This window comes from Vipera berus (assembly GCF_964194415.1).
Source record: "Vipera berus genome assembly, chromosome: 12".
Classification (NCBI taxonomy): Eukaryota; Metazoa; Chordata; class Lepidosauria; order Squamata; family Viperidae; genus Vipera; species Vipera berus.
The window spans coordinates 12,401,165-12,427,696 of record NC_138215.1 but is presented as its reverse complement, the minus strand read 5'-3'; the positions used below and the strand labels follow the sequence as shown (position 1 = coordinate 12,427,696).

Here is a 26,532-nt window from a genome sequence, read left to right as displayed (position 1 = left end):
AATAGAATAGAATAGAATAGAATAGAATAGAATAGAATAGAATAGAATAGAATAGAATAGAATAGAATAGAATGGAATGGAAGCATTCAATGGAATGGAATGGAATGGAATGGAATGGAATGGAATGGAATAGAATAGAATAGAATAGAATAGAATAGAATAGAATAGAATAGAATAGAATAGAATAGAATATAGGAATGAAGAATAGAATAGAATAGAATAGAATAGAATAGAATAGAATAGAATAGAATAGAATAGAATAGAATAGAATAGAATAGAATAGAATATAGGAATGAAGAATAGAATAGAATAGAATAGAATAGAATAGAATAGAATAGAGAATGGAATGGAATGGAATAAGAAAATTAAGAACAAGGAGGGAGAAGACTCAGTGGCATTATAAGTGCGAGCAAAAGAACAATACAGAAAAGGCATGGAGGACCTGTGGCCTTTAGATGTAGTTGAACTTTGCCTGCCAGCACCCTCTGCCACCATAGACAATGGTGAGAGCTGTTCAAAGTTGTAATTCAGGGGAATTACATCCTCCCCTGGCAGGCAAATTAATTAATGATTCTGCTTGCCAGAGAAGCAGATTACTAAACATTATTTTTAAAAAAAATGTCCCCAGCATGCAAAGATGAACAACCACTTGGATATGGGTAATAGCTTTGTACTGAAATGAATGCTCAACATGCTAGGCATAGCTGAGGGCAAGATCCAGAATATAGTACAGTTTGTTACCATATGTCTTCTTCTTTTTAATTGGACAGATAGAGTGAACCTGGAAAGAGATAATGGAGAAAAGAACTGGGAATAGGTACCCGGAAGATAGAGGGTATGTGCTTTTAATATGGGTAAGCACTTCCTAAATAGGAATACACTACAATACAATAGTAGAAAGGCTTATCTTATCTTCTACAATCAGTAGAAAGGCTTATCTTCAGAAGCAGTGGGTGCTCCATCACAAGAGGCTTTTAAGAAGAGACTGGACAACCATTTGTCTAAAATGGTACAGGCTCTCTTGCTTGAGCAGGGGGTTGGACTAGAAGACCTCCAAGGTCCCTTCCAACTCTGTCATTCTCTTATGTGGTTTGTTTCTAAATCAGATTTAGATCTAGGTAGCTGCATGGTGCCAAAATCTGCAATAGGATCTCTCAGATGTTTCCTTCTTCTGTGGAAGATGTTTCTGTTTAAGAATGATTGAGAACTTGCTTTTTGTTTTTCTTGGAGAGCTTGATTGTAACTTGGAAGTGGCGAAGGTTGCTGTCACCGGTGGTGATCTATGCCATATTTTCCTCCTGAATCCCCACTACACGCAGTACGAATTTCCTCCTGATATATTCCCTTGAGATTTAATAGGACTCTAAGAAGCCAGGGAGGGTGCAGATTGTTGAAGACACAGCTGTTCCCCCCCCCAGGTCAAGCCATTCAAAAACACCCCTTTGGTCACCATGTAGGGAAACAAACGAAGTGTCAGTTTCTCCGTCCAATTGCTATGGCAGTCATTTCAAAAGTGAATTTCCTTCCATTCAACTGAATGTGTTGAAAAAAAAATGCAGCAGCAATGTTCAGTGTGGTGCTCGTTGGAATGCTAAGAATTAAGGTTCATGAGAATCTCTCAACTCACTTAAGTCAACCAGAATGCTCGGATATCAACCTCATGTTCCTTGGTTTATATCTGGAGGAAAGTAGAGGAATGGTAAATCAAGACATCGGAAGGCGTCAGGCTGGAGAGCACTGCTTTTTACAGAACATATAATTACAGTTTTATTGGGGCTCTGATGCTTTCACTTATTCATTCACTTCAGTCCTACAGAGCTATTGCATTCTCCCACTGGATGGGGATGATGAGAATCATAGCCCAACATATCCCTAGATCAGTAACTCTGTTGTTGTGATGTGCATAAAAGATGACAAAATTATCGTGAGGTAGAATCTGACTGCTGGGTTCCCAAAGCAGAAGACAGCTTAAAGCTGCTAAGATATACGTACAGTATATACCTCAAACTGTAGGAGAAGGAGAAGCAGAACCTGGAGGCGGTGTCAAAAGAGGGATCAGCCTAGAATCCCTATGTAGCCACAAGCAGACTAAATCCACCCCCACCCCCTGAATTCTATTGATCCTTATCTAATTCCAAGCAGGTGCTAAGCATTAGTTGAGAAGATTTCTGTGCATAAGCTTTTAGCAATAAATCAATTTAATTAGCCCTTCACAATGGACCTGGTCTTTAGCACCTGACACAAACAAAAAGATGAGATGAAAAAAGGGAAAGTGTCTTTCTAGAACTGCTTTGACCTCAAACAACTTGCACCAGAAATAAAAAAAGCTTTTGTTTAAGTGAGTTAAATCAGAATTGGTAAGGATCTGAGGTGTTTTGAAATAAAGCCTGTGAAGATGTAATCCTTTCCTTCTATCTCGGGCAGGCACAAAGACATATATCTTAGACAAAATGGATGAAATGTCAGGTGTCATTTCCTTGAAAGAGGTGCAATCATTTGCAGAAATAAATCCTACCAAATTAAATCCGAACTGGGACCCGGAAAAAGGCTCATGATTGCAGCTGAACAATGCAAATAGGATAGTTTTAGGAAGGTAATGTTTAACCCTGCCTTTCTCTAAATCATGCACAGACAAACATCCACGCATAGACATCTTAAAAATAAGATGATTTGCTGTAGCAGCCTGTGGTTTCCAGATGTTAACGAGAGCCCTTGCTTGCTTTGGCTCCTGCTTATACAAGCGCAAGGAGTTAGTGAGGAGGATCAAAGGAGCAGGAACTCAGCCTGTGCCTTTTCTATGCAAAGATATTTGAGATCAGCCCCAAAGAGTCATGTCCATCTGCCCCCAGAATCATCCCCAAATGGTGTGCCTTCTCTTTCTAAGAAACTTCCTTGGATTCATCTACTCCACCTTCCCTTGGAATGTGACAAGGCAGGGAAGGCTTGTAATGCTGGACACAGAATCTAGTCATTTATGATGTCGGGCTGATGTGGAATACATTCTTAAGGAAAGCCAGGACACTTGTTTGGCCTCCTCTCTTTGGATGAGTAAGAGGAGTAATATACTGCACACACAGATGCCCTCCCTGGATGGCTAGGATGACCGACAGCCTCAAAGCCACGCCCACTTCTCCCCAGAGACATAAAATGAATGAACAGGTTGGGCTGTGAAGTGGTGTTTCCAAGCTCTTTGCTGCCACCTTCCCTGGAGAAAGGAGCAAGGAAGTCACAGCCATGGTGCGCCCAAGCCTGATGGCGAAGAATACCGACATGCGCTGGCGCTTACCTTTGGTTTGCCTCCTCTGGGAGGTGGCCATGATCATCCTTTTTGGGATTTTCGTGCGCTTCAACCCGGAGGCTAACGTGGCTGATTGGGAGAAGGAAAAACAGCAAAGGAACGTCTCTGATATTGAGAATGAATTCTACTTCAGATACCCCTGTGAGTATAGTGATGCTAGGCAGCGATCCAGCCTTGTGTTTATTTTGCCGCACCTTTTGGGTAGTGCTGTCACTGCAGAATTCGGAATGGCAGAAGATCCTATCTTGCAGATGGAATCATAGCGCTGCAAAGATCTCCAGATCAATGTCATAATATGTAGGAGCATAATCAGTCTGTGTCTGTGCTTGCTGGTTTTATCAAATTAGCTCTGGATTTCATGACTTTACAGGGACTTTCTTTGTTCGATTGGGCTGCACAACTTTTCCTAGACTGCCTTTGATGGCATCCTGGACCATATTCCAAAATGTAGTGGCTGCAACCACAGCAAAGGCTTTAATTTGATTTCACTTTGCTTGCTTGTGCATTGAAGCTGGATCATATATACCTAGTAAAACATTTGTTTCCATCCATCTTTAAATGAAATAACTTTCTCTCTCCTGCCATGTTAAAAGTGACAATTTTGAAGGTTTTGGAGATGCCTCTAAGAGTTTGGGAGGAAATCTATCATCCTTAGAAGTGCTATATTTCTACTAGAAATGAAAATGTGGATTGTTTCACTTACTTCAGATGTCTAACACAACTCCCTCCTGTTTTATGTATGCATGCAGTAGGTATTTCTTCACTATCTGTATGAGACAAGCCTTTGCTTGGAGTTTTTTTTTTACCTTCCCTCATTTACTGAGTGAGGTTCTGAATGCCCTCCCTAAAAGTCCTGATCTGAAAAATTCCTTGTTATCTGTGCTTAGGTAGGGTTAGTCCGCAGGCAATAATTGAAAAATTGAGACGTTCAAACCACAACTAAATGCAGCCTTTCCCAAAGGACTTTTCACACGGAATAGGACTCTTAAGAGGTGATTGATGATTTAACTGATTTTTATTGTAAAAAAACCCCCTCTGCTTTTTCAGTGGGTGATCCCATTTCCACTGTGGATCAGTTTGGAAACTGGACAGTGTTTCCCAATCTCAGCAATTTTATACTAGCTGGGGAATTCTGGAGTTGAAGTCCACATGTTTTAAGTTGCTGAGATCGAGAAACACTGAAATAGGGAAAGGAAGGCTGAACAAAAAGCATATTTTTAAAGAGATAATAAGTAACATTGAACATTTATGGAGTGCAGAGAAACTGTTGCCTTGATTAGAATTCCAGGCAATCGCTTTCATGAATCTTGTCCAACTATCTCACATTCTAGCCTTGCAGTTTGATTTTTTTTTAAGGTGGTCCTTTGTTCCTCTCCCTGCCGTTAAACTGGAATGATCTCTGCTTTTCCCTCTCCAACACAAAGCTATACTGGCATTGGTTATCTCCATTTTCACTCCCTATCATATCTATGAAGGGACGCGGTGGCTCAGTGGGTTAGGACGCTGAGCTTGTCGATCAGAAGGTCGGCAGTTTGGCGGGTCGAATCCCAAGTGTCGCGTAGCAGAGTGAGTGCCTGTCACTCGTCCCAGCTTCTGCCCAACTAGCAGTTCGAAAGCACGTAAAAATGCAAGTAGAAAAATAGGGACCACTCCGGTGGGAAGGTAACAGCGTTCCGTGCGCCTTTGGCGTCTAGTCATGCCGGCCACATGACCACGGAGACGTCCTCGGACAAGCGCTGGCTCTTTGGCTTTGAAACGGAGATGAGCACCGGCCCCTAGAGTCAGAAACGACTAGCACGCATGTGCGGGGGGACCTTTACCTTTACCTTTACCATATCTATGGAGAGTCTCCGTCATCCAGGACATGGTTGTCCCAAAAGTGCTTTTCCAAATGGCAACTGGACTTTCTTTCTTTTTTTCTTGAAAACATTTTACTTCTCATCCAGTTCTGAAGAAGCTTCTTGGATGAGAACCAAAATGTTTCCAAGGGGGGGGAGAAACAACAAAGTCCAGTTGCCTCTTAGGGAAGCACTTTTGGGGTCCCTATCTTGCTTCTATTACCTCTCTTTTGAGCCACTGTCAGATCTCTGATTTCCCTGCAAATAATGGGTGACAAAGCTTAAACAATTTGAAATAACATAAGCGGTCCTGGGCATGTGCGAAATGCGGGAAAAGACCCTGAATCTGGAGAAATGAATTCCCTTTATATCGGATTCTTGCCTTTGTCCCGTATGTCCCAATTCTCATTATAGCTACTCAAAACTCTAAGCAGGGCTTGCAGTCTTGCAGATGGATGCATGCATCTTGGGTTGGCTGAGCAAAATCTGATTGTTGTGCAACAACCTTTTTGTGAAACGACATTGCCACTGGCACTTAACTAGGGAAGGGTCACTTGGGTTTCACAAGCTAAAAGGGTTTAGAAAATTTGTGCTCTGAGCAGAGAATGCTTCTGGACATTAAGTCAAATGAGGAGGGTGACGTTTTAGGTAGGGGGTTTGGCACCACAAGGCAAATGGCATTTTCCTACCAGATCACTGGATATTTTTTTTTAGGAGAATATGGAACTTAGGAGGTAGTCAAGGATTGCACTTTGCAAGTGATGGTGGTGAGGAAACTGGAGGTCCCAAATTAGGTAAAGAGGGCCAGCATGCTGCAATGGTTAAGGCACCAATCTGGAAACGGGGAGGCTGTGAGTTCTAGTCCTGCCATTAGGCACGAAGCCTGATAGGTGACCTTGAGCCAGTCCTTCTCTCTCAGCCCTAGGAAGAAGAAGGCATATATCATAACTCAAAGCAGTAGACTCAGTGGTGGGATTCAGCCGGTTCGCACCACTATGACAGAACCGGTAGCTAATTTTTTGTTGCCCTGGCCCAGAACGGGCTTCCGGAAGTGGCATCCACACAGAGAACCGGTTGTTTACCTATTTGAATCCCACCACTGGGTAGACTGATAGTGAGAAACAATTTATCAGTAGAATGTCTTAGCTTCAGAAGTTGGGGGTGCTCCATCCCTGGAGGTTTTTAAGAAGAGATTGGACAACCATTTGTCTTAAGCAGACATGTCAAATTTGCGATGTCATGTGACGTCATGCGACGTATTGGAGCTTTTTCCTCATTGCCAGCAATGGGGTGGGTGCGGTTTCATCGCGACGCGTCCGGCCTGCGGGCCGGCAGTTGGACACCCCTGGTCTTAAGTGATATAAAGTCTCCTGCTTGAGCAGGGGGGCTTGGACGAGAAGATCTCCAACATCCCTTCCAACTCTGTTATTCTGTTACTCCTTTGGTTACTGGTATTGCTTAAAATTGATTTATGGAATAATTAGCCTGCCTGGTAATGAACTTCAGACATCCTGTAGGTCTACCAAAGAATAGCAATTCTCATGCTTGCTGGGAATTATGGGACCTTTGGTAAACAGGCCTTTTCCTTTGCAGGGGTGAGTATTGACATAAAATGCTTTACCCACAAAATACTATCTCAGGAGCTGTTTCCCATTTCACAATCTTCATGAAGTCTGATTCTTCGTTATTGACCAAGTTGCAGTCTTAAAGCCCTTAGAGGAAATTGCCTGTTTCCCACTTAGATTTCATAAACAGAACACCTCACTCCATTAAGCACGGGGTTTTGATCAGAATCGGCTAGTTCCATCAGTCCCTGGAGAGTTTTAAACTGCCCAGGTCCACAGTCATCATCATCCTGGATTAAGCCAAGCAAGGGTTTAATCATTAAACTTCTTTCAGAGAGCAGCAATGGCATTGCAGTCTAAATCCTCTTCTTTCTTCATGAGTCCACATATAAATATCAGCTTCTGGCTTAGGATGATGTATTTACTGTGCCAAATCAGAGGACACAGAGCTCTGTGCAAGATTTTGAGTTCAATAGAATGCTCTGTCAGGTAAGAAGGAAGGAAGGAAGGAAGGAAGGAAGGAAGGAAGGAAGGAAGGAAGGAAGGAAGGAAGGAAGGATCTACTCAAATAGATCATTCTTCCTCTTGTACCCACTGTAGGTAGGAGGAAGGAAGGAAGGAAGGAAGGAAGGAAGGAAGGAAGGAAGGAAGGAAGGAAGGTAGGTTGGTTAAATACCTAATTATTCACCCAGGATTGTTCTGCCCTTAATCCAACAGTTGCTCTATCTTTAATCCAAACAAATCTTTTGATACCCCCAAATGAGGAGGAGAGATCAATGAAAGTTCACATATATTCTACTCTGAAAAATATTTAAAATGTGGTGGTGGTGATAATCCAGAACCTGGTGGCAGTAGGAAGGAGAAATGTCAACAGAGTACCAGAGATGGAAAGAACTTTGGAGTTCTTCTAGTCCAAAATCCTGCTCAAGCAAGAGACCATTTCAGACAAATGGCTGTCCAGTCTCTTCTTAAAAACCTCCAGCGATAGAGCTTTCACCACTTCTGGAGGCAAGTCATTCTACTGAATAATTGTTCTAACTGTCAGGACATTTCTCCTTAGTTCTAGGTTGATTCTCTCCCTGATTAGTTTCTTTTTTTTTAATTGAAAAGTTTTAACATACATTTTATCTTTAACAATCCCCCCTCCCCCTCCCATACCCATCCCTCCATACCCCTCCCCCCTTCCCCCCCCCCCCCCCGACTTCCCAGAGCTAAGTACAGGGTATAAAAACAAAAAAAAACAATCATAAACATCCAAATGCTAACAACCACAAACTCTAAAATCTATCACTCTCTAGCTCATATAGGGTAACTACAAACACTATTACTATTAAATATATATATAAAAAAAAGAAAAGAAAAGAAAGGAAGACTTATTCAAATGCTACATGAAACTTTTTAGTCCCGTATTTGTTCTGGATATACTCAATCCATTTTCTCCACTCCATAATGTAACGTTCTTGCGAGTGATCTTTCAAATAAGCCGATATCTTTGCCATTTCTGCCAGGTCAGAAACCTTTAAAGTCCATTCTTCTATAGTCGGCAGTTCCTCCTTCTTCCAATACTGACCTATTAAGAGTCTTGCTGCCGTAATTAAAGTCAACATCAACTTAGTGTCCACAACAGTAGCTTCTGTAATTATACCCAACAGAAAGAATTAATCTCCCTGATTAGTTTCCATTCATTGCTTCTTGTCTTGAGTTCTCGAGAATATTTTAAGAGTTTGTTGTTTGGTTGGCAGGAGCTAGTTTTGCATCCACTAGTCAAAGAGAAATTTGCACTTGGTCTCCAAAGCATTTTTGATAGCCAACAATTTGACTTTTTTTTACGTTGAATACATGTGACACAGGTATGGCTTTGTGTTGATCTCTGAGTGACTATAGAGGGATTTCTGGCATCACTGTGCATTTGAGTGAATAGCGTCACAAAACCTCACTTTATTGTTGAAAGGTGAGTAAAGTAATGGGGTTAATTTTGCTTGTCAGTCTTGAAAGGGTGACTGACACCTGAGGAGTTTTCTATGGTTCTGGACACACTTCTGGTCACCTCTCCTTCCTGGTCTTAAAAAAGTTTCATGGGAAGAATTTCCTATCATCATCATCATCATCGTCATCATCATCATCATCATCATCATCATCATCATCATCATCATAAAGTTGGAAGGTGCCTTGGAGGTCATCTAGTCCAACCCCTTGCTCAGACAGGAAACCCTATACCAATTCAGACAACTGGCTGTCCAGTCTCTTAAAAACTTCCAGTGTTGGAGCATTCACAGCTTCTGGAGGCAGGTTGTTCCACTGATTAATTGCTCTCACTGTCAGGAAGTTTCTCCTTAGTTCTAGGTTGCTTCTCTCCTTGGTTAGTTTCCATCCATTGCTTCTTGTCCTGCCTTCAGAAGGTGCTTTGGAGAAGAGCTTGACTCCCTCTTCTTTGGGGCAGCCCCTGAGATACCGGAACACTGCTATCATGTCACCCCCTCGTCGTTCCATTCACTAGACTTTCCTCTTTCATGAAGTGGGGTGCTGTGGAAGTTGCAGGCCTCCAGAGAGAAGATGGTGCAGGGTTAAGGACAGTAATGGCATTGGAATTTCTGTCACTAAGCGATGCGGTTTTAAAGCTTGACCTCAAGTGACCACATCACCTAACAATGACAATCCTGGCAGTCTCAGATGCAGTCATTAACTGAATCCCACGGGTTGTTTAGTGAGGACCCACCATGATCCAAGGCATTCCCAATTTGGTCCCTCCCACCCCTGAACCTTGGTAAGGTTGCTCTTTTACTCCTTCCATCCACCTCTCTCAAGTTCCTCTGTTTTTCTATCTGATTCTCAGGATGCTTGTAATTTTCATTCAAATTTCCCTTGCTGATACAAACTTCCTGACTTGGCACAACATGCTACAGCTGCTCCTCCAATTTTTTTGTGACACATCTTGCTTCTGCAACCTTCCTGGCTGTCCAAACTTCACCATCTGAAGAAATACAACAGGAAAGAAAAATCTCCTTCCTGATAAGATTGCAAAGAAGGAAGTGGAGCCAGGAAAGTTGCAGAGTGCTGGAGGGATGATTGTACAATGAAGTATATAAATATTCACACTCATTCTTCAGCGATTTCATAACTAAAGTACCAGTAAGCTGCAGAAATATGTTGCTCATCTGTGAATTTCTCCCAAAATGTTCTTTTTTGGATTGTGAAAAAAAAAAGATCTGTGAAATTTAATTTAACAGTTTAAATAAATAAATAAAGCCAGAACAGAACAAACTGTAGAAACAAAACTAATTTTATCCTGTTGTTTTCATGAAACCTGTTGCGAAGGGTGAGTTTTTACCTCTTGCAGTGAAAATATTTCTCAAATCTAACAGCGTGGAATGGAGCGATGCATGTATTTTGCAGGTTGCATGAATAGGTAGCGGAAGAGGTAGATTCCTAACCCAGGAAGAAACACAACACCCATTTTCAATTTGCTGCCTTGCCTTCGGCATCTCCTGGACCACCAATACAGTAATTGCCAAGTTTCATTTTACAGCACTGGGGCAGATTTCTATCTTGAGGATACAATGAGCAGCAAAGATGGTTAAAGATCCGTGAAGTTTTTTGTTCTGGAGACAAAATATCTCCGCACCCCACTGCCTGGGGTATAGGATGAAAGTTGCTATTTATCATACAGATAGAGAAAATTCCAGCAGATGACTATTGGATTTTGAAGTTTTTGACCCCCAAAATGATGGCAACCGCATTTTTTTCCATTAGAGGTTAGGATAATAATAATAATAATAATAATAATAATAATAATAATAATAATAATAATAATAATAATAATAATAATAATAATAATAATAATAATAATAATAATAATAATAATAATAATAATAATAATAATAATGTTGGAAGGGACCTTGGAGGTCATCTAGTCCAACCCCCTGCTCAGGCAGGAAACCCTATACCATTTCAGTCAAATGGCTGGTCAGTCTCTTCTTAAAAACTTCCAGTGTTGGAGCATTCACCACTTCTGGTGGCAAGTAGTTCCACTGGTTAATTGTTCTAACTGTCAGGAAGTTTTTCCTTAGTTCTAGGTTGTTTCTCTCCTTGATTAGTTTCCATCTGTTGCTTCTTGTCCTGCTTTCAGGTGCTTTGGATAATAGCTTGACTCCCTCTTCTTTGTGGCAGCCCCTGAGATATTGGAAATATTGATTGTGTTCACGCAATCAATGTACTCCTGGTTACCAAATTCACTCTTTTTGTGGGATGCCTCAATGCATTAAGCCATAAACTAATCAAAGGGGCTGAATTCACACAACCCGCTAAGCTGTACAACTAATAAGTAAGTTTAACATTAAGCTAAGCTTTTATTATGTTGCGTGAATGACTCTGCTAGAGAAGTACACTTGTCCTGGTTAAACCTATTGTGTGAACATAGCTTCTAAGTTTGAAGTTCCAACTTATTTGGAACTGATAATGCATGCACTTCATAGCAATCCTGTGTGGTATGTTGAATGAAAGAAAGGGAAATGGAAGACAGTTCAAAGATCAGCCAATAAAAGTCATGACTGACCAGCAACTGGACTCAGATCTACGTGCAACTAGTGTTACCCTTTGAGGAATCCTGGCTTGTCAAAAGTTAGTTGTGCACTATATTCTAGTCATTGTATCAACCAGCATGGAATGCTGGGAGACAGTCTTCTGTAGAAGTATTTTCCTATTAATTCAAAATTAATTGTATTAATAAGAGAAAACACTTTACCTTTGCACTCAAGTAGTGTTGTTCAGAATCTTTCAGCTTTTAAGGAACTTTGTTCATACTGCTTTATCTCCCAGAATATGCTTGAAGCCTCCATTGCAGAACAACTGTATTGTAGACAGTGCTATGAAAGATCCCAGGGAAGGTGCTTATGGTATGCAAGGGCAAAAACTGCACATTCTGGATCAGAGTTTCTCAAACTTGACAACTTTTAAGTTGTGTGAACTTCAATTCCCACAATTCCCCATCAACACACTGGCTGGAGAATTCTGGGAGTTGAAGTCCACACATCTTAAAGTTGCCAAGGTTGAGACATACTCTTGTAGATCATAAGTGAGGGACAGTCATGTATAAACTGGTGGTCAGCATTGAGTCAGGTGGTCGCTAGGCATGCAGATAAGCGTGGAATGAGAGTGAAAGTCCATGTAATGAAGCCTCTTTCTTTATTGCAGCGTTCCAAGATGTCCATGTGATGATTTTTGTGGGCTTTGGCTTCCTCATGACCTTTCTTCAACGCTATGGCTTTGGAGGTGTTGGCTTCAACTTTCTCCTCGCTGCCTTTGGGATCCAGTGGGCTCTCTTGATGCAGGGCTGGCTCCATACCTTTCAGCATGGGAAGATACTCATTGGAGTGGAAAGGTAAGATGGCATGCTTGGACATGCAAAGAAAGAGTTTCTGGGTAGTAGGATACATGACGAGCATGAAACTATAACAAAGGTAGATTAAATTTGTGGCTTAGGAATGCAAAGATGTGCATTAGTGGGGCCGTGGTGGCACAGTGGTTAGAATGCAGTACTTCAGGTTACTTCTGCTGAGTGCCAACTGCCAGCTGCCTGCAGTTCGATCCTGACCAGCACAAGGTTTACTCAGCCTTCCCTTCTTCTGAGGTTGGTAAACTGAGGACCCAGATTGTTGGGGGCAATATGCTGACTCTGTAAACCACTTAGAGAGGGCTGTAAAGCACTGTGGAGTGGTATATAAGTCTAAGTGCTAGTGCTAAGTGCTAGTGCTGTTGATGTAGTTTGAGCTCAGCTCAGAATATAGGTATTGGGGCCTGAAGCTCATGCTGCCCTACCCTACCACAAGCTAAGACCATTATTGTAAATTTTGCACTTTGGATGATGGAAAACGTCTATCAGATCAAAGTTTCTGGGTGGCCCTCTTTGACAAATTGGAAGAGTACTATTAGATTCCTTGTCAGTCATCCCAAAGCTAAACAAATCAATTTCTTCAATCCTCATTGTTCTGATTTGACCCTTTCCCAATTTGCCTGAATAGCTTTTAGCAAAGAAAAGAATAGATTTGGGACTTTCCATGATTTAGAAATTCACCATCTCTTGATGCAACCTAATTGGATGATCTAAATGTCTAGGTTAGGGACAGATCACAGTGGACAAAATCTACCTATGTCATCCCCAAGGCTCAACCATGACTCCAAGGGCACATAATCAAACTTTGTGTGTCATTTTTGTAGTCCTGTCTCACTGCTGGTTCGTGCGATCAGCTACAATTCCAAGATGCTCATTGTTGTGTTGCTTCAGTAGCCTGCTCTGATCCCCCTATCTCTTCCTTCTCCTCTCAGCCTGATTAATGCTGATTTCTGCGTGGGTTCTGCTTGTATCGCCTTCGGTGCCATTTTGGGCAAAGTCAGTCCCGTCCAGCTGCTCATTATGACACTGTTTCAAGTGACCCTCTTCTCCGTCAATGAATATATCCTGCTTGATCTGCTCCATGTAAGGTTCTTCACTTTGGTTCCAAACATTCAGAGATGCTTCCCTGTCTTAATATCGATGTGACAAAGTTGGCTTTTGTGTATTTGGGTAAGATTCAAGGTGCTGGTTACGACCTATAAAGCCCTACATGGCATGGGTCCGGGTTACTTACGGGAGCATCTGCTGCCGGCATCAACTTCCCTTCGTCCAGTGCGCTCCCACAGAGAGGGCCTCCTTAGGATGCCGTCGGTCAAAGAGTGTCGACTGGCGGCCCCCAGGGGGAGGGCGTTCTCTGTGGGCGCGCCAGACCTTTGGAACCGTTTACCGGTGGAGCTCCGGACGGCTCCCGACCTTCGCTCCTTCCGACGTGACCTAAAAACATATTTATTTGAACAAGCCGGCCTGGTCTGATGGGTTTAGGGGTATTTTAACGTTTTGTATTAATCTATTGAATTGGGCTATTGTATTTAATATTTCTTTTAATTTTTATATATTGTATTTTATTGTATTGCCCTGTACACCGCCCTGAGTCCTTCGGGATAAGGGCGGTATAAAAATTAAATAATAATAATAATAATAATAATAATAATAATAATAATAATAATAATAATAATAATAATAATAATAATAATAATAATAATAATTATTATTATTATTATTATTATTATTATTATTATTATTATTATTATTATTATTATTATTATTATTATTATTACTTACCATCCTGAATAACTCTGTGCAGTTGCAAGACAAAGAAGATAATGGTTTCCTATATGCGTTACAATACAGGCAGAGTATTTTCTTACTGTGGTGGAATGTAAACTGGATTCCCAGGAGGGGGGGACTGCAATCTAGAGAGCAAAGAGGCAGTGAAGTTTGGAAATTTTGTTCAGAAGGAAGAGATTTAAAACAGCTCCTCCCCAGAGACTCTCGCTTACAGGTCTACAGGCGAAGAACAATAAGGGAAACTACTCGGAAGTAACTCCATCTATTGTTCTTGGTTTTGGGAACTGACACAAACTTCCTTCAGCTCAAGGTCTACTCTAAGCTTTGCGTGACTGGGCGTGAGAGACATTTCTTTAAGCAAACTTCCTGATACCAGAACAAGAGATGGGTGAAGCCAACCCTCCTGCCTCAGAGAGATCATCTTCTAGCTTATTATAACAGACAGCCAGGAGGAAGAAGCTCAAAAATGTGAACTCCAATATTGGCATGTCTTGCATTTGATGCATGCAGTCGTTTGAAATCTTTTGTAATGAACTCACTACGTGCTTTTTGTAAGGGGGCAAAACTTTGATAGAGGTTTTGTGCCCTTTGCGGTCTGTTCTTACAATTGAGAAATACACATGAAGTAGGTTCCAAAAGTAGAGGATACGTGGTCTAATGGGGGGGAAAGAAATTTGTAATTTCTAAGGGGCAAAATGGGTGCCTTCAATTCCTGCAAGACCGATTGCTCTTTTGCTTCCTAATAACCTCCAACATTAGCCTGTCTGCTCGTGATCCTTGATGGCTGCAGAAATGGGGTCTAAGTGTCAACGTGGCTTACCAGCCACTGTTTTTTTTACAACACATCTTTCCCCAAGTAGGTGCTCTCTAGATGCACTGGTTAACAATTTCCAGAATCGCCTACCAGCATATTTAAGATAGCAGGTTGGAATTTTGCAGCCCAAATGTATTTAGAGGTCTCCAGATTGTGGAGATTGATTCATTTAATTCATTCATTCATTAATCTCTTGCTCAGAACCCCTGCAGAACTTCCCAGGTACCCAATGAAAAACTCACAACTATATATGCACCAGAAAGGTATTTGCTAAGACTTCAGATTTTCTGCAGTTTTAAGAAGGGTGGCAAAAAAGAGACAGGACTTTCTTGGCAATAGCTCCTCTGCTAAGAGAAGCTTGCCTGGTTTCCACCATGTTACCTGATCAGTTGTCTTGGATGAAGACTGCTCTTTCAGGCTTCTAAAACATCAAGAGCTGTTGTTTTTGTTTGCTACATTTCACATTTCATTCTGACAGACCTTTTTTGTGTGTGTTGTGTACATTCTATTTTTGAGGGAACAGATGGAGCTGTTGTGTTCTTTCACTTGGATTTGTTTTGATTGTAATAGTCTTGTATTTTATTATCACTAGATAATAAGTTCTCTTGCTTAATGCCCAGAGCAGAGGGGAATAACAACTTGTTGCTGGTCAAGGTAGCACTTAATGGGAGACCATTATATTACATTCCCTCCCCCCCCCCCGCAAATACCCAATATGTATAAGGGAGGGAGCAGGGCCCATTACTGGTTTCTTACCCAGGACCCGTAAGTTGCAGGACTCAAAACTTGCGGGCTTGGAATGTGGTTGCACAAGTAGGGCACACTTTGACTGAATGTACATAAAAGCCCCTGAGAGGAACAGATTAACCATCAGATAAGGGGATTGAATGAGATTGTGGCTTGAGGGTCTGAAAGGAAAAGCAGACTTAAAATAATATTACCAGCCTTGAGGAATGCAGGGAAACCTCCTTGACTTCAGCTCAACATGTTCTTTTTTGCAAGCCAAGGAGCATCTTGTTTGCTAAATTTATACAGTTCATTCTCTTCTCTCGGTAAGACTGAAGGGACAACAAGATTGAATAAATATGACATCCAAAACTATTTTCCCACTCAACCTAAAACCAGAGATAAGAGTTGTATCCTCTGAAGGGCAAAGTAAATACAACTCCATTCTTGGAAGTAGCAATTGCATGTGCTTTTTCCCCCCCAATGTTTCATTTTTTGTGTGTTTGTTGGAAAATATATATTTTTTTATCTCACTGTTCAGCCAGAAGGACTCCCAGGCTATCTTCCAGATAAGATAGTCCTTGCCTGCTGGCTCTCTGGGTTGTGTAACTGAGCGCAATGGAAAAGTCTGCTACTTCTTTGTCAAGACTCCAGTTTCTTGCATTCTCGATATGGGTAGCAGTGATGGGAGTTGTAGTGCAGCACAGGTAAAGAAATGCCTAAGTTAGAGATATTGTCTGGCTGAAGATCCAGAAGTCCATGTCTATGGAGATTCTTAACCATCGAGGTCATGGTTTTCCCTAAGGTGCTTTCTTGTTTGTTTTCCTTGAAAACATTTCACTTCTCATCCAAGAAGCTTCTTCAAATTCTGCATTTCACTGAAGGAGCTTCTTGAAGGAGAAGCGAAATGTTTTCAAAGAAAAACAACAACACCTCAAAGTCCAGTTGCCTTTTGAAAAACACCTTTGGGACATCCAGAAGTGGAATTTTCAGATGCCCAAAGGAACAAATGTTCTGTTTAGACTGTTAAGCAACTGAGTTCAAGTTTGATTTGTGATATACTGATTCTCTGTAGAGTAAACCAACTACTTCTGAGTAGTCTTCAAACTCTTATCTACCGCTGCAGGTGAAAGATGCTGGTGGATCCATGACTATTCATACATTTGGTGCTTACTTTGGCCTAACTGTGACCTCTGTTTTGTACCGGCCCAACCTGGAGCAGACCAAAGACAAGCAGGAATCTGTTTACCATTCAGACCTTTTTGCCATGATTGGTGAGTTGTGGTGCCTTCTCCCTGTTTAGGCAGGAGAGCCTTCACTTTCTGAGAAAGTGGTCAGGATTAGTGAAACGAGGCCCAGGCTATTGGTGAAAAGACCGGTCCTTCCTTCTACTTTTATTTCTGTTCAAGGTAGCCCAAGGGAGGCATTTAAAGCAGAAAACATTGTGACGGTATTGTGGACTTTGAGCCTTTAATCCACAAAGCACAAAGCTATATGTTCATCACTTCTCGGAAAGCAGGAGAAGACATTGTTTTGGAAATCTGGAAACATCTTTTGATCCTTGTGATCAAACTGAAAGGAATGTAGAAGCTTCTTGATGAGTTCTCTCTAAACTAGCCATTTAATGATGCGCAAACATCTCATTAAAATTACGGTGGGGAGCTTGGTTTCCTGGTTTCGCTATAACAAGCTCGAGGTCCTATTTTGGATGTGTGTTTTTTTAATGCATACAGATATACCCATAACTATTTCTGTAAATATGCTATGATACAGATCAGTATTACTGACCGATTAGTAAGTTATTTTTCCTGCCCTGTCTCTAGTTGGGCTAGAGCAGGGGTCTCCAACCTTGGCGACTTTACCACTTGTGGACTTCAACTCCCAGAATTCCTCAGCCAGCCATACTGGCTGAGGAATTCTGGGAGTTGAACTCCACAAGTGGTAAAGTCGCCAAGGTTGGAGACCCCTGGGCTAGAGAGCTTGTCAGGGGCTTAGGTACACCACTCATACTTTATCCAAGAGAGGGAGCTGTCTGCAATACCTGGTCTGTCCTTATAAAAAGCCAGTTTTTAACTACCATTGCAGGCACCTTATTTCTGTGGATGTACTGGCCCAGCTTTAACTCCGCCATTTCCAATCACGGGGATGCACAGCACCGGGCGGCCATCAACACGTACTGTTCACTTGCTGCATGTGTCCTGACTTCGGTGGCCTTCTCCAGTCTCTTGCAAAAGAGGGGAAAGTTGAACATGGTGAGTAAAGTCAGGCAAGATGTTATGGTTTTTGCTTGTCTTGGACGAAGTTTCATGGAATCCCTTACTACAAATGTGTGTGCAGCAGGGGGGGCGGGGGGGAGGCTGCTTGTGTGTATATTTGCTTAGCTGCTTGCCTGCCAATCAATGAATCAATCATTAAAAATGGTGTCAGGGCTTTCTTTTACCTTGTACAAAGTTTCTTTTTTAATTTTTTTCTTTTTGTAAATATTTTATTGGTTTTTAACTCTAACAATCTCCGGTGCCTGGTGTACAGCGTGTTGTCTTGGTTTATATTTTAACAAGAAAAAAAGGACAATAATAATTAACAATTAATAATGATTAAATTTGATAATTCCACAATTAATATATTAATTAATATTTCTTTGATCTTCCCTTCTCCCATTTCTATTCTCCTTCAACCTTAGCCAAAATATAATTCTAAATATTTTCAATATGTAAATGATTAGATATAGGCATTTTTTATATTTATACAAATAATAATAATAATCTCTCTATGTAACATTTTTACCTTGTACAAAGTTTCATGGAACCCCCACCTCAAGAGTGTGTGTATCTTTTCTTTCTTTCTTTCTTTCTTTCTTTCTTTCTTTCTTTCTTTCTTTCTTTCTTTCTTTCTTTCTTTCTTCCCTCCCTCCCTCCCTCCCTCCCTCCCTTCCCTCCCTCCTTCCTTCCTTCCTTCCCTCCCTCCCTCCCTCCTTCCTTCCTTCCCTCCTTCTCCATTCATCATATTTCTCAAAATACATGTAGAGTTTTGGTGTATGTATCTTTTCTTTCTTTCTTTCTTTCTTTCTTTCTTTCTTTCTTTCTTTCTTTCTTTCTTTCTTTCTTTCTTTCTTTCTTTCTTTCTTTCTTTCTTTCTTTCTTTCTTTCTTTCTTCCCTCCTTCCTTCCTTCCCTCCTTCCTTCCCTTTCTTTCTTTCTTTCTTTCTTTCTTTCTTTCTTTCTTTCTTTCTTTCTTTCTTTCTTTCTTTCTTTCTTTCTCTTTCTTTCTCTTTCTTTCTTTCTTCCTTCCTTCCTTCCTTCCTTCCTTCCTTCCTTCCTTCCTTCCTTCCTTCCTTCCTTCCTTCCTTCCCCCCCTCTCTCTCTTTCTTTCTCCCCCCCTCCCTCCCTCCTCCTTCCTCCTTCCTTCTCTTTCCCCCTTCCTCCTTCCTCTTGCACAGTAGATCAGAAAACCCATTGTGCTAATCATAGTAAGATTACAGTTTAAAAGCCTGCTGCACTGCATCGAAGAGTGTCTCTTAGATGCGAACGTAACCCTTGAGCAAAAATGAACAAGTAAAGTTGAAAAGCAGGAATTAAAAGAGCTGTGTCTTCACAGGTCCATATTCAAAATGCCACCCTGGCCGGTGGTGTGGCTGTAGGAACTTCTGCTGAAATGATGCTGACCCCGTACGGTGCCCTCATTGTGGGCTTCATCTGTGGCATCGTGACGACCATTGGATACGTCTACATCACAGTAAGAGCCTTTCTGAATGCAATAAAAGCTTTCCCCAGCCTTGATGGCGTGACCAAAAAAGTGGAAATGTGACTTCTTTACCTTGCAATGTGTTGTAACTGTTTCCACTTTGTAATGCTCATGTTTTCTCCTGCTTTCCTCTCTTTTAGCCTTTCCTGGATGCTAAGCTCCATATCCAAGACACCTGCGGCGTCCACAACCTTCATGGAATGCCAGGTTTAATTGGAGGCATTGTGGGGGCCGTCACTGCTGCTGCGGCCACAGAAGGAGTCTACGGAAAGAAAGGGTGAGGTGCTTTGGGAGGTCTGTGTAGGGTGTCACACTTTTTGATTTGGTTCCCCTTTCTTTGGAGAGGAAGAAAGAACTGCGGAAGACAGAATCATGGGCTGTCTGGCTGACATGTTGACCAAGCCCCCAGGAGCTTTGCTCTGCAGATGCATTTGCACTCATTTATGAGAAAGGGATGCGGTGGCTCAGTGGGTTAGGACACTGAGCTTGTTGATCAGATGGTCGGCAGTTTGGCGGGTCGAATCCCGAGTGCCGCGTAACAGAGTGAGCGCCTGTTACTCATCCCAGCTTCTGCCAACCTAGCAGTTCGAAAGCACGTAAAAATGCAAGTAGAAAAAGAGGGACCACTACGGTGGGAAGGTAACAGCGTTCCGTGCGCCTTTGGCATCTAGTCATGCTGGCCACATGACCACGGAGACGTCCTCGGACAAGCGCTGGCTCTTCGGCTTTGAAACGGAGATGAGCACCGGCCCCTAGAGTCGGAAACGACTAGCACGCATGTGCGGGGGAACCTTTATCTTTACCTATGAGAACTCTGCAAATCCTTGAACTTTGAAATTACAGGCAGGGCTGGATTTATGATCATTTGTTTAGCGAACATTCGAATTAGGATGGTACTAAAAAAAAAAAGTGACTTAAGGCCCATCCTGACATTTGCAAGGATCGCGGTGTCCTTTTGGTTCCGTGATCAAAATTTGGGCATTTGGAACTTTGCTTTGGTTTACCTGTTGGCTACCTTTGTTTATATACAGTAGATCAGGGGTCTTCAAACTTGGCCCTTTTATGACTTGTGGACTTCAACTCCCAGAATTCCTCAGTCAGGCATAAAAGGGCCAAGTTTGAAGACCCCTGCACTAGATAGATGACATGTCAGATTAGTTGCAAACAGTTTTATAAACTGTGGGCCTGTTTTGCAAGGGGGGGGGAATTATTATTGCTGCAATATACGTATCAGTATGCAACTAGGGTTGGACAATATGTATATATGTATATACACATGTGAGTGTGTGTGTGTGTGTGTTTGGTTCTTTTTTCTTTTCTAATGCACATTTTAAAAATGTTTTGTCTAGCTTTATTTTGTTTTGTAAGATTTCTCTCCCCTCCCCTATTTTGTTCCTTTGGCATTTCTATTTTAACTTTCTGAATAAAATAAAATAAAAAATTGGAAAAAAATTGGACGTTTGACAACCTGCCTGTATTTACAAGAGTTACGATGTCCCAAGATTATGGAGTCACCATTTTTGACCTTCCCAGCAACTCTCATTTTGAGCCCTGGTGGCGCAGTGGTTAGAATGCAGTACTGCAGGCTACTTCTGCTGACTGCCAGCTGACAGCAGTTTCGCAGTTCCAGTCTCACCAGGTTCAAGGTTGACTCAGCCTTCCATCCTTCCGAGGTCGGTAAAACGAGGACCCAGATTGTTTGGGGGCAAGATGCTGACTCTGTAAACCGCTCAGAGTGGGCTGTAAAGCACTATGAAATGGTATATAAGTCTAAGTGCTTTTGCTATTGCTAGCTCTGCCCACAGCCAGGAGTTTGATCTGGACTTCCTCAAGGTTAACTCAGCCTTCCATCCTTCTGAGGTTGATAAAATGAGGACCCAGACTGTTGGGGACAAGATGCTGACTCTTTAAACCACTTGGAGAGGGCTGTAAAGCACTGTGAAGCGGTATATAAGTCTAAGTGCTATTGCTATTGAGGGAAAGCAAGACAAATGGTGATGAACCAAAAAAGAACTTAGGACTACAACTGTCCTTGATATGGAAGGAAATCCTCACATTCTTCCCTTTTCCACTTCACTTCATTCTCACAGGCTCATCAACATGTTCGACTTCACCGGAGAATACCAGGATAGAACGCCTAGCATTCAAGGGGGATTCCAAGCGGCTGGCATTGCAGTATCCCTAGCGATGGCTTTGGTGGGAGGAGCTATTGTCGGTAAGTGGAAGATCATTAAAGAGAGATGAAAGGAGAAATTTCCCGACAGTGAGAACAACCAGTGGGCGGGCTTGCTTCTAGAAGTTGTGGTGTTCCAACGCTGGAGATTTTTCCAGAAGAGAGTGGACAACCATTTGTCTGGAATGGTATAGAATCTCCTGCTCAAGCAGGGGATTGGACAAGAAGACCTCCAAGGTCCCTTCCAACTCTTACTCTGTATTCTGATGTCATCCCTTTTGTATTTTTCTCCGCTGCTTGAAGGTAAAAATCGACGAGAGTCTTTCTCTGGCTCATGTAATTTGAGGCAAAGCCAAGATGTAAGTTAGTTGAAAACTAACCAAGGAGAGAAGCAACCTAGAACTAAGGAGAATTTCCCTGACAGTGAGAACAATTAATCAGTGGAACGGCTAGCTTCCAGAAATTGTGGGTATTCAATCACTGGAAATCTTCAAGAAAAGATTAGACAGTCATTTATCCAGCATGGTAGGCTGTCCTGCTTGAGTAGGGGTTGGGCTAGGATATGTTCAAGGTCCCTTTCAAGCCTATTATTCTATGTTCTAAGTCAGGGGTGTCAAACTGCCGGCCCGTGGGCCGGAGTGTCACGGAGAAACCGCGCCCATCCCATTTTCGGCAATGGGAAAAAGTCACGTGACGTCGCGAGTTTGACATGCCTGCTCTAAGTGAAAAATCCTTATGCAGATGCAGAACAGCTGTTTTTTTCTTAACAGTGTGCCAGCAAGAGGTGAAATCTCTGCCTGTTCACCTCTAATTTTCTATGACCCAACCCGGTGGCTATGGACCTCTCCTCTCATCCCTGACGTTTCCCTGCTGTCTTCTTCTGGCTTGTTAAGCTTTAATTAAAAACAACAACAACAGAAAAGTAAAATCATATTCCATCTGAGCTCAATTTTTGTTGACTGGCATGGAAAAATTCCTGCATTTTTCTTGGGATTATAGGAAGGATTTTTTTTTCACGTTCTCAGTTGTGCAGCTCTTTCAAATTTCGGATGTCAAACTTAAGAGGCATATTTTTTTCCCCAGTTCTCACGAATTGCTGTATGTTTCTTGGTGGATGTTTTACCCCAACGTAATTTTTTCCCCCTTTTGTGATTTGTGCCCTAGTACAGAGTGCTTTCTCAGTTAAAACAGAGAAGAACATTTTAAAATTAAAATGCACCGTAAGTGAATTTAGCATTCCCCTTTTCTTTCCCAAAGGTGGCATTTTGAAACTGCCCTTCTTTGGTGACCCTACAGATGAAAACTGCTTTGAAGATAATGTCTACTGGGAAGTAAGTGGATTACCCCAGGATTGGCTAAATTAATCCAGATTGTGAGAGAAACTTCCTCTGTTGAGTCTGCACCAACGATTTATTCCATGATCCTGGAAGTAGGTCTGGCTGAAAGCAAAGGAATATGTATTTCAGTAAGCATGAGGTGGAAACTGCTTTCAGGTTTTTTAACGTGGGTCTTCTCTGATGGAGAAGGTGAACATGACATTCTCAGGATTGTTATACCCCAAACACATACCTCAGTGTGGCATACACAGACACCTTCCTCCTAGTTTCCACAGCACCAACCCTGTGAGGTAGGTTGGGTTGAGAGATCACAACCGGCCCCAGATCCCCGGGTTGCATCCATGGGTGGATTGGAACCTGGGTTTCCCTATCCCCAATCCAACGGCTTCATCTTTGCATCCCACTGGCTATCTTTCAGAACAGGAAGAAAGGTAAAATCCAGCCCAAATTTCTAATAGGTAAACAAACTTGAAAGCATTTGTGACCCTTAATTCAGGTTGAGGACTATTTTTGGTATGGTAACTTGAAAATCCGGTTTATCCTCACCACCCCACAGGAACATACCGTGAGAACACTCCCTCTCATGCATTAGTGCCATCTTGTTGGGATTTCATTTCTCTCTCTTGTTTATTGGTGGCCACTGTATTGAGATTAATATGGCCAAACCTGGCCCTCTAATTGTGCATTTTATTATTTTTTTGGAGTAGAACTCATATCCAAGTGTTTCAAAGACCTTGAATTTTGTTATTCTGTATGTAAAACAATACAGTATATATTACATACTGTACGTCAGATAGATATATGGGGGCAGAGACAGAAAGAGAAATTATCTATCTATCTATCTATCTATCTATCTATCTATCTATCTATCTATCTATCTATCTATCTATCTATCTATCTATTATCTAATCTGATATACAGCATGAGGATATTCTGCCACTAGGTGACACTGTTGCCTGCCATATATCAAGCTGGTGGCTTACCAGCTTTGCCCAACATAATGCCCTCCAGGTGTGTTGGATTCTAACTCCCACCCTCTCAGCCACCTAGCTGTGTACCATAGACACTGTAGGTCCCATATCTTGACAGTGCTGTGCCTTCAGATGCATAAAAGCAATTGATGCAAGAAGAGGGATTTTTTTTAAAAAAAGTGGCGATTCTGACTTAACCCGCATTCTGTCATCCTTCTGAAGGTCCCTGGCGACGAAGAGAGCAGCCTTTACTGCATGCATGACTCCAATGCTAAGCCTGTGATTAACCCATAACCTGTGACATCAGCAGATGACGGGTAAGACAGCTGACACTTTTATATGCCGGCTCATTTCTTTTTTTAACATCACAGGTTCTCCAAGGGCATTAAAGTCCAAATGAAACCAATGCACAAATATCTTGCGCCACTTGTCAAAAACTGGGCCTAAAGTCTGAGTTTTATATGCTTTCAATGGAAGGGAGCTCTTTATGCATAAGGCAGGCTTCCAGCATCCTTCCTGGTATTCTTCAGTGGCTGACTGCTTTTCATAATGCCAACATCCAGCATGCGGTATTGCAATTTTATGGCCCCCTCCCCACCCTTGTGGAAAAGGCTTCCATTTTTCTGCCTTATGCTCAGAGGGATTCAAATGTTTTCCATCCTTCTGTGACCGTCTGGCTCCTCCCACTTCCCAATCTGGAAAATCCCCATAGGAGACCTCTGCTTATAAAGCCTCTTCTCAGCATTTGGTAGAAGCATACGGAATCAGAAAATTTGCAGCAAGAAAGATCCTTGCATGATCTCTTTGTTGACCTTGCTGCTAAAGTAAGGCAAGAACAAGACACTTTGACCATGAGAATTGCTGGCTGTGGGATTCTGGGAGTTGAAGTCCACACATCTTAAAGGTTAAGAAACACTGGGTTATAGAATACAAAATACATGTCAGAGGAAGGGTAGTATAAGCCAATAAGAAATCTTTCCAAGCAAAAAAGTTAGTAATGGGATTTCTCTCCCTTTCTTGTAGGGTGACCATCCTCTGTATTTGGAATTCCTTTTTTTTTACAGCAGAATCAAAGAAACGGAAGAAGTCAAAAATATTATCACTCAAATGAAGATTTTTTTTTTAAAAAAACCATGAACTCTGGAAAAAATTATGCAAGCTAATAATAAGGAAGTTGAGAAGGGAGGATCCCCATACTGAGAAGCATATTGCTAAAAAAAAAAACACCAAAAGAAGTTTTGGGAAAAAAATGCCGTATAAATAATTAAGCAATAAAAGTTTAGAGCTTATTGATAAATAAAAAATGAGCTAGGCATTCCCCGTAGCGTTCTTAAAATGAAATCGCTGAAGTTTTAGCAAATACATATAACTTTCCCTAAAATTGGCTGTCTTTTTTTTTAAAGGCTTGGACATTAGTTTTCTAAAAAAATAATAATAATGATAAGGAAGGAAGGCAAAGGAAGCTTCATTTAAAAGAAGCTGAAAATTACAGCTCCCATTCTAGGTAAATTTATGGAAAGCATTATGAAAGACAAAAGGACAAGCCATATAGAAGAATGAATATGGTTTCTGTGCAGGCACCTCCCCAATTTTTTTTAGAGTTTTTTTAGGGTTCAACCTGACCTGGATGCTTTAGCCAACATCTTCATCAGTCAGCCTAGCAAACCTACCAATCAAGGGAGAAGACCTTTTATAGATGTAGCAAGACTGAGAAAGAAAGAATGAATATAAGGCAAGTTTTGCAAAAGAGGGATGCCAGAAATAAGTTCATCCCCAAGATCTGTGGGGAAATTGTGGCATTTTAATAAAGTAGTTCCAAAATGATCTAGCGATGAGCAGCGTAGAGCAGCAAAGCGGTTGAATTTACAGATGATTCCAGATTATTCTGGAAAAATTCTGGGGGAATTCTGGAATAATCTGGGGGAAAGTGTCAACCCGCCCTCGAAGGGTTCCCAAGTGAGATTCACGGAAGAGCAATCACCTAAGTTTTGCTACATACCATCGGGTGGCTGTCCACAATCTGATGAACATCTTGACCCACCCAATGGGACACCAAGCTTCATCAAATCAATTAAAGGCCTTGAGGCCGCAACACATGACTCTGATTTCCTAAATCTGTAAATGTTGTAAGTAAAGACATTTTTACAAAAAGAGACCAATGTTTGTCATGTTTTATCTTCCACACAGACTGGTCCTTAGAAGATTGACTATCAGAGTTGGAAGGGACCTTGGAGGTCTTCTAGTCCAACCCCTTCTCAAGTAGGAGACCCTATACAGGCTGTCCAGTCTCTTCTTAAAAGGCTCCAGTGATGGAGCACCCATGATTTCTGAAGGCAAAGCTGTTCCACTGGTTGACTGTCCTCACTGTTTCTCCTTAATCTAATCTCTTTGATTAGTTTCCATCTGTTGTTTCTTGTCCTGCCCTCACGTGGTTTGAAGAATAAGTTGTCCCTCTCTCCTTTGTGGCAGTCCTTCAGATATTGAAAAACTGCTATCATGTCACCCCCTGATCCTTCTTTTTTTAACCATACCCTATTCCTGCGACTGCATGTTTTAGCTTTCAGGCCCCTATGCATCTTTGTTGGTCTTGTCTGCACTTTTTCCAGTCTCAAAACCAATAATGCGGTGACCAAAACTGGATACAGTATTCCAGGTGTGGCCTTACTAAGGCTTTATCTCCTGCTTCTTCATTGGATGGTGGCTACCACACAAAACTTAACCATGACATACAGAAGTCATGCTGGGTAATAAAGAAACTTATCTGGGGTTTTGTGTATTGTGGGAAATGAAATGCTGCAAGGCCATAAGGGTTGCCTTAGCACAGGGTCTGAACCCAGCCACCATCTTTTGTAAGGCCTGTTTCCAGCAACCCAAATGTTCACATTCCAAGTGG

At 41.7% G+C, this 26,532-nt stretch overlaps 1 protein-coding gene across 1 annotated transcript; it reads left to right on the top strand.

The window, feature by feature from the left end:
• Positions 1 to 3,234: 3,234 nt before the first annotated feature.
• RHCG (Rh family C glycoprotein) lies at positions 3,235 to 25,075 on the top strand (the record flags this gene model as incomplete). Its single annotated transcript, XM_081337781.1, has 11 exons — positions 3,235 to 3,439; positions 11,892 to 12,078; positions 13,023 to 13,173; positions 16,545 to 16,692; positions 17,504 to 17,670; positions 19,012 to 19,149; positions 19,299 to 19,435; positions 21,249 to 21,373; positions 22,589 to 22,662; positions 23,862 to 23,956; positions 24,663 to 25,075. 10 exons carry the CDS (start codon positions 3,235 to 3,237, stop codon positions 23,931 to 23,933), a joined length of 1,404 nt encoding a protein of 467 aa, XP_081193907.1. The 3' UTR covers positions 23,934 to 23,956; positions 24,663 to 25,075.
• Between the last annotated feature and the right edge of the window lie 1,457 nt (positions 25,076 to 26,532).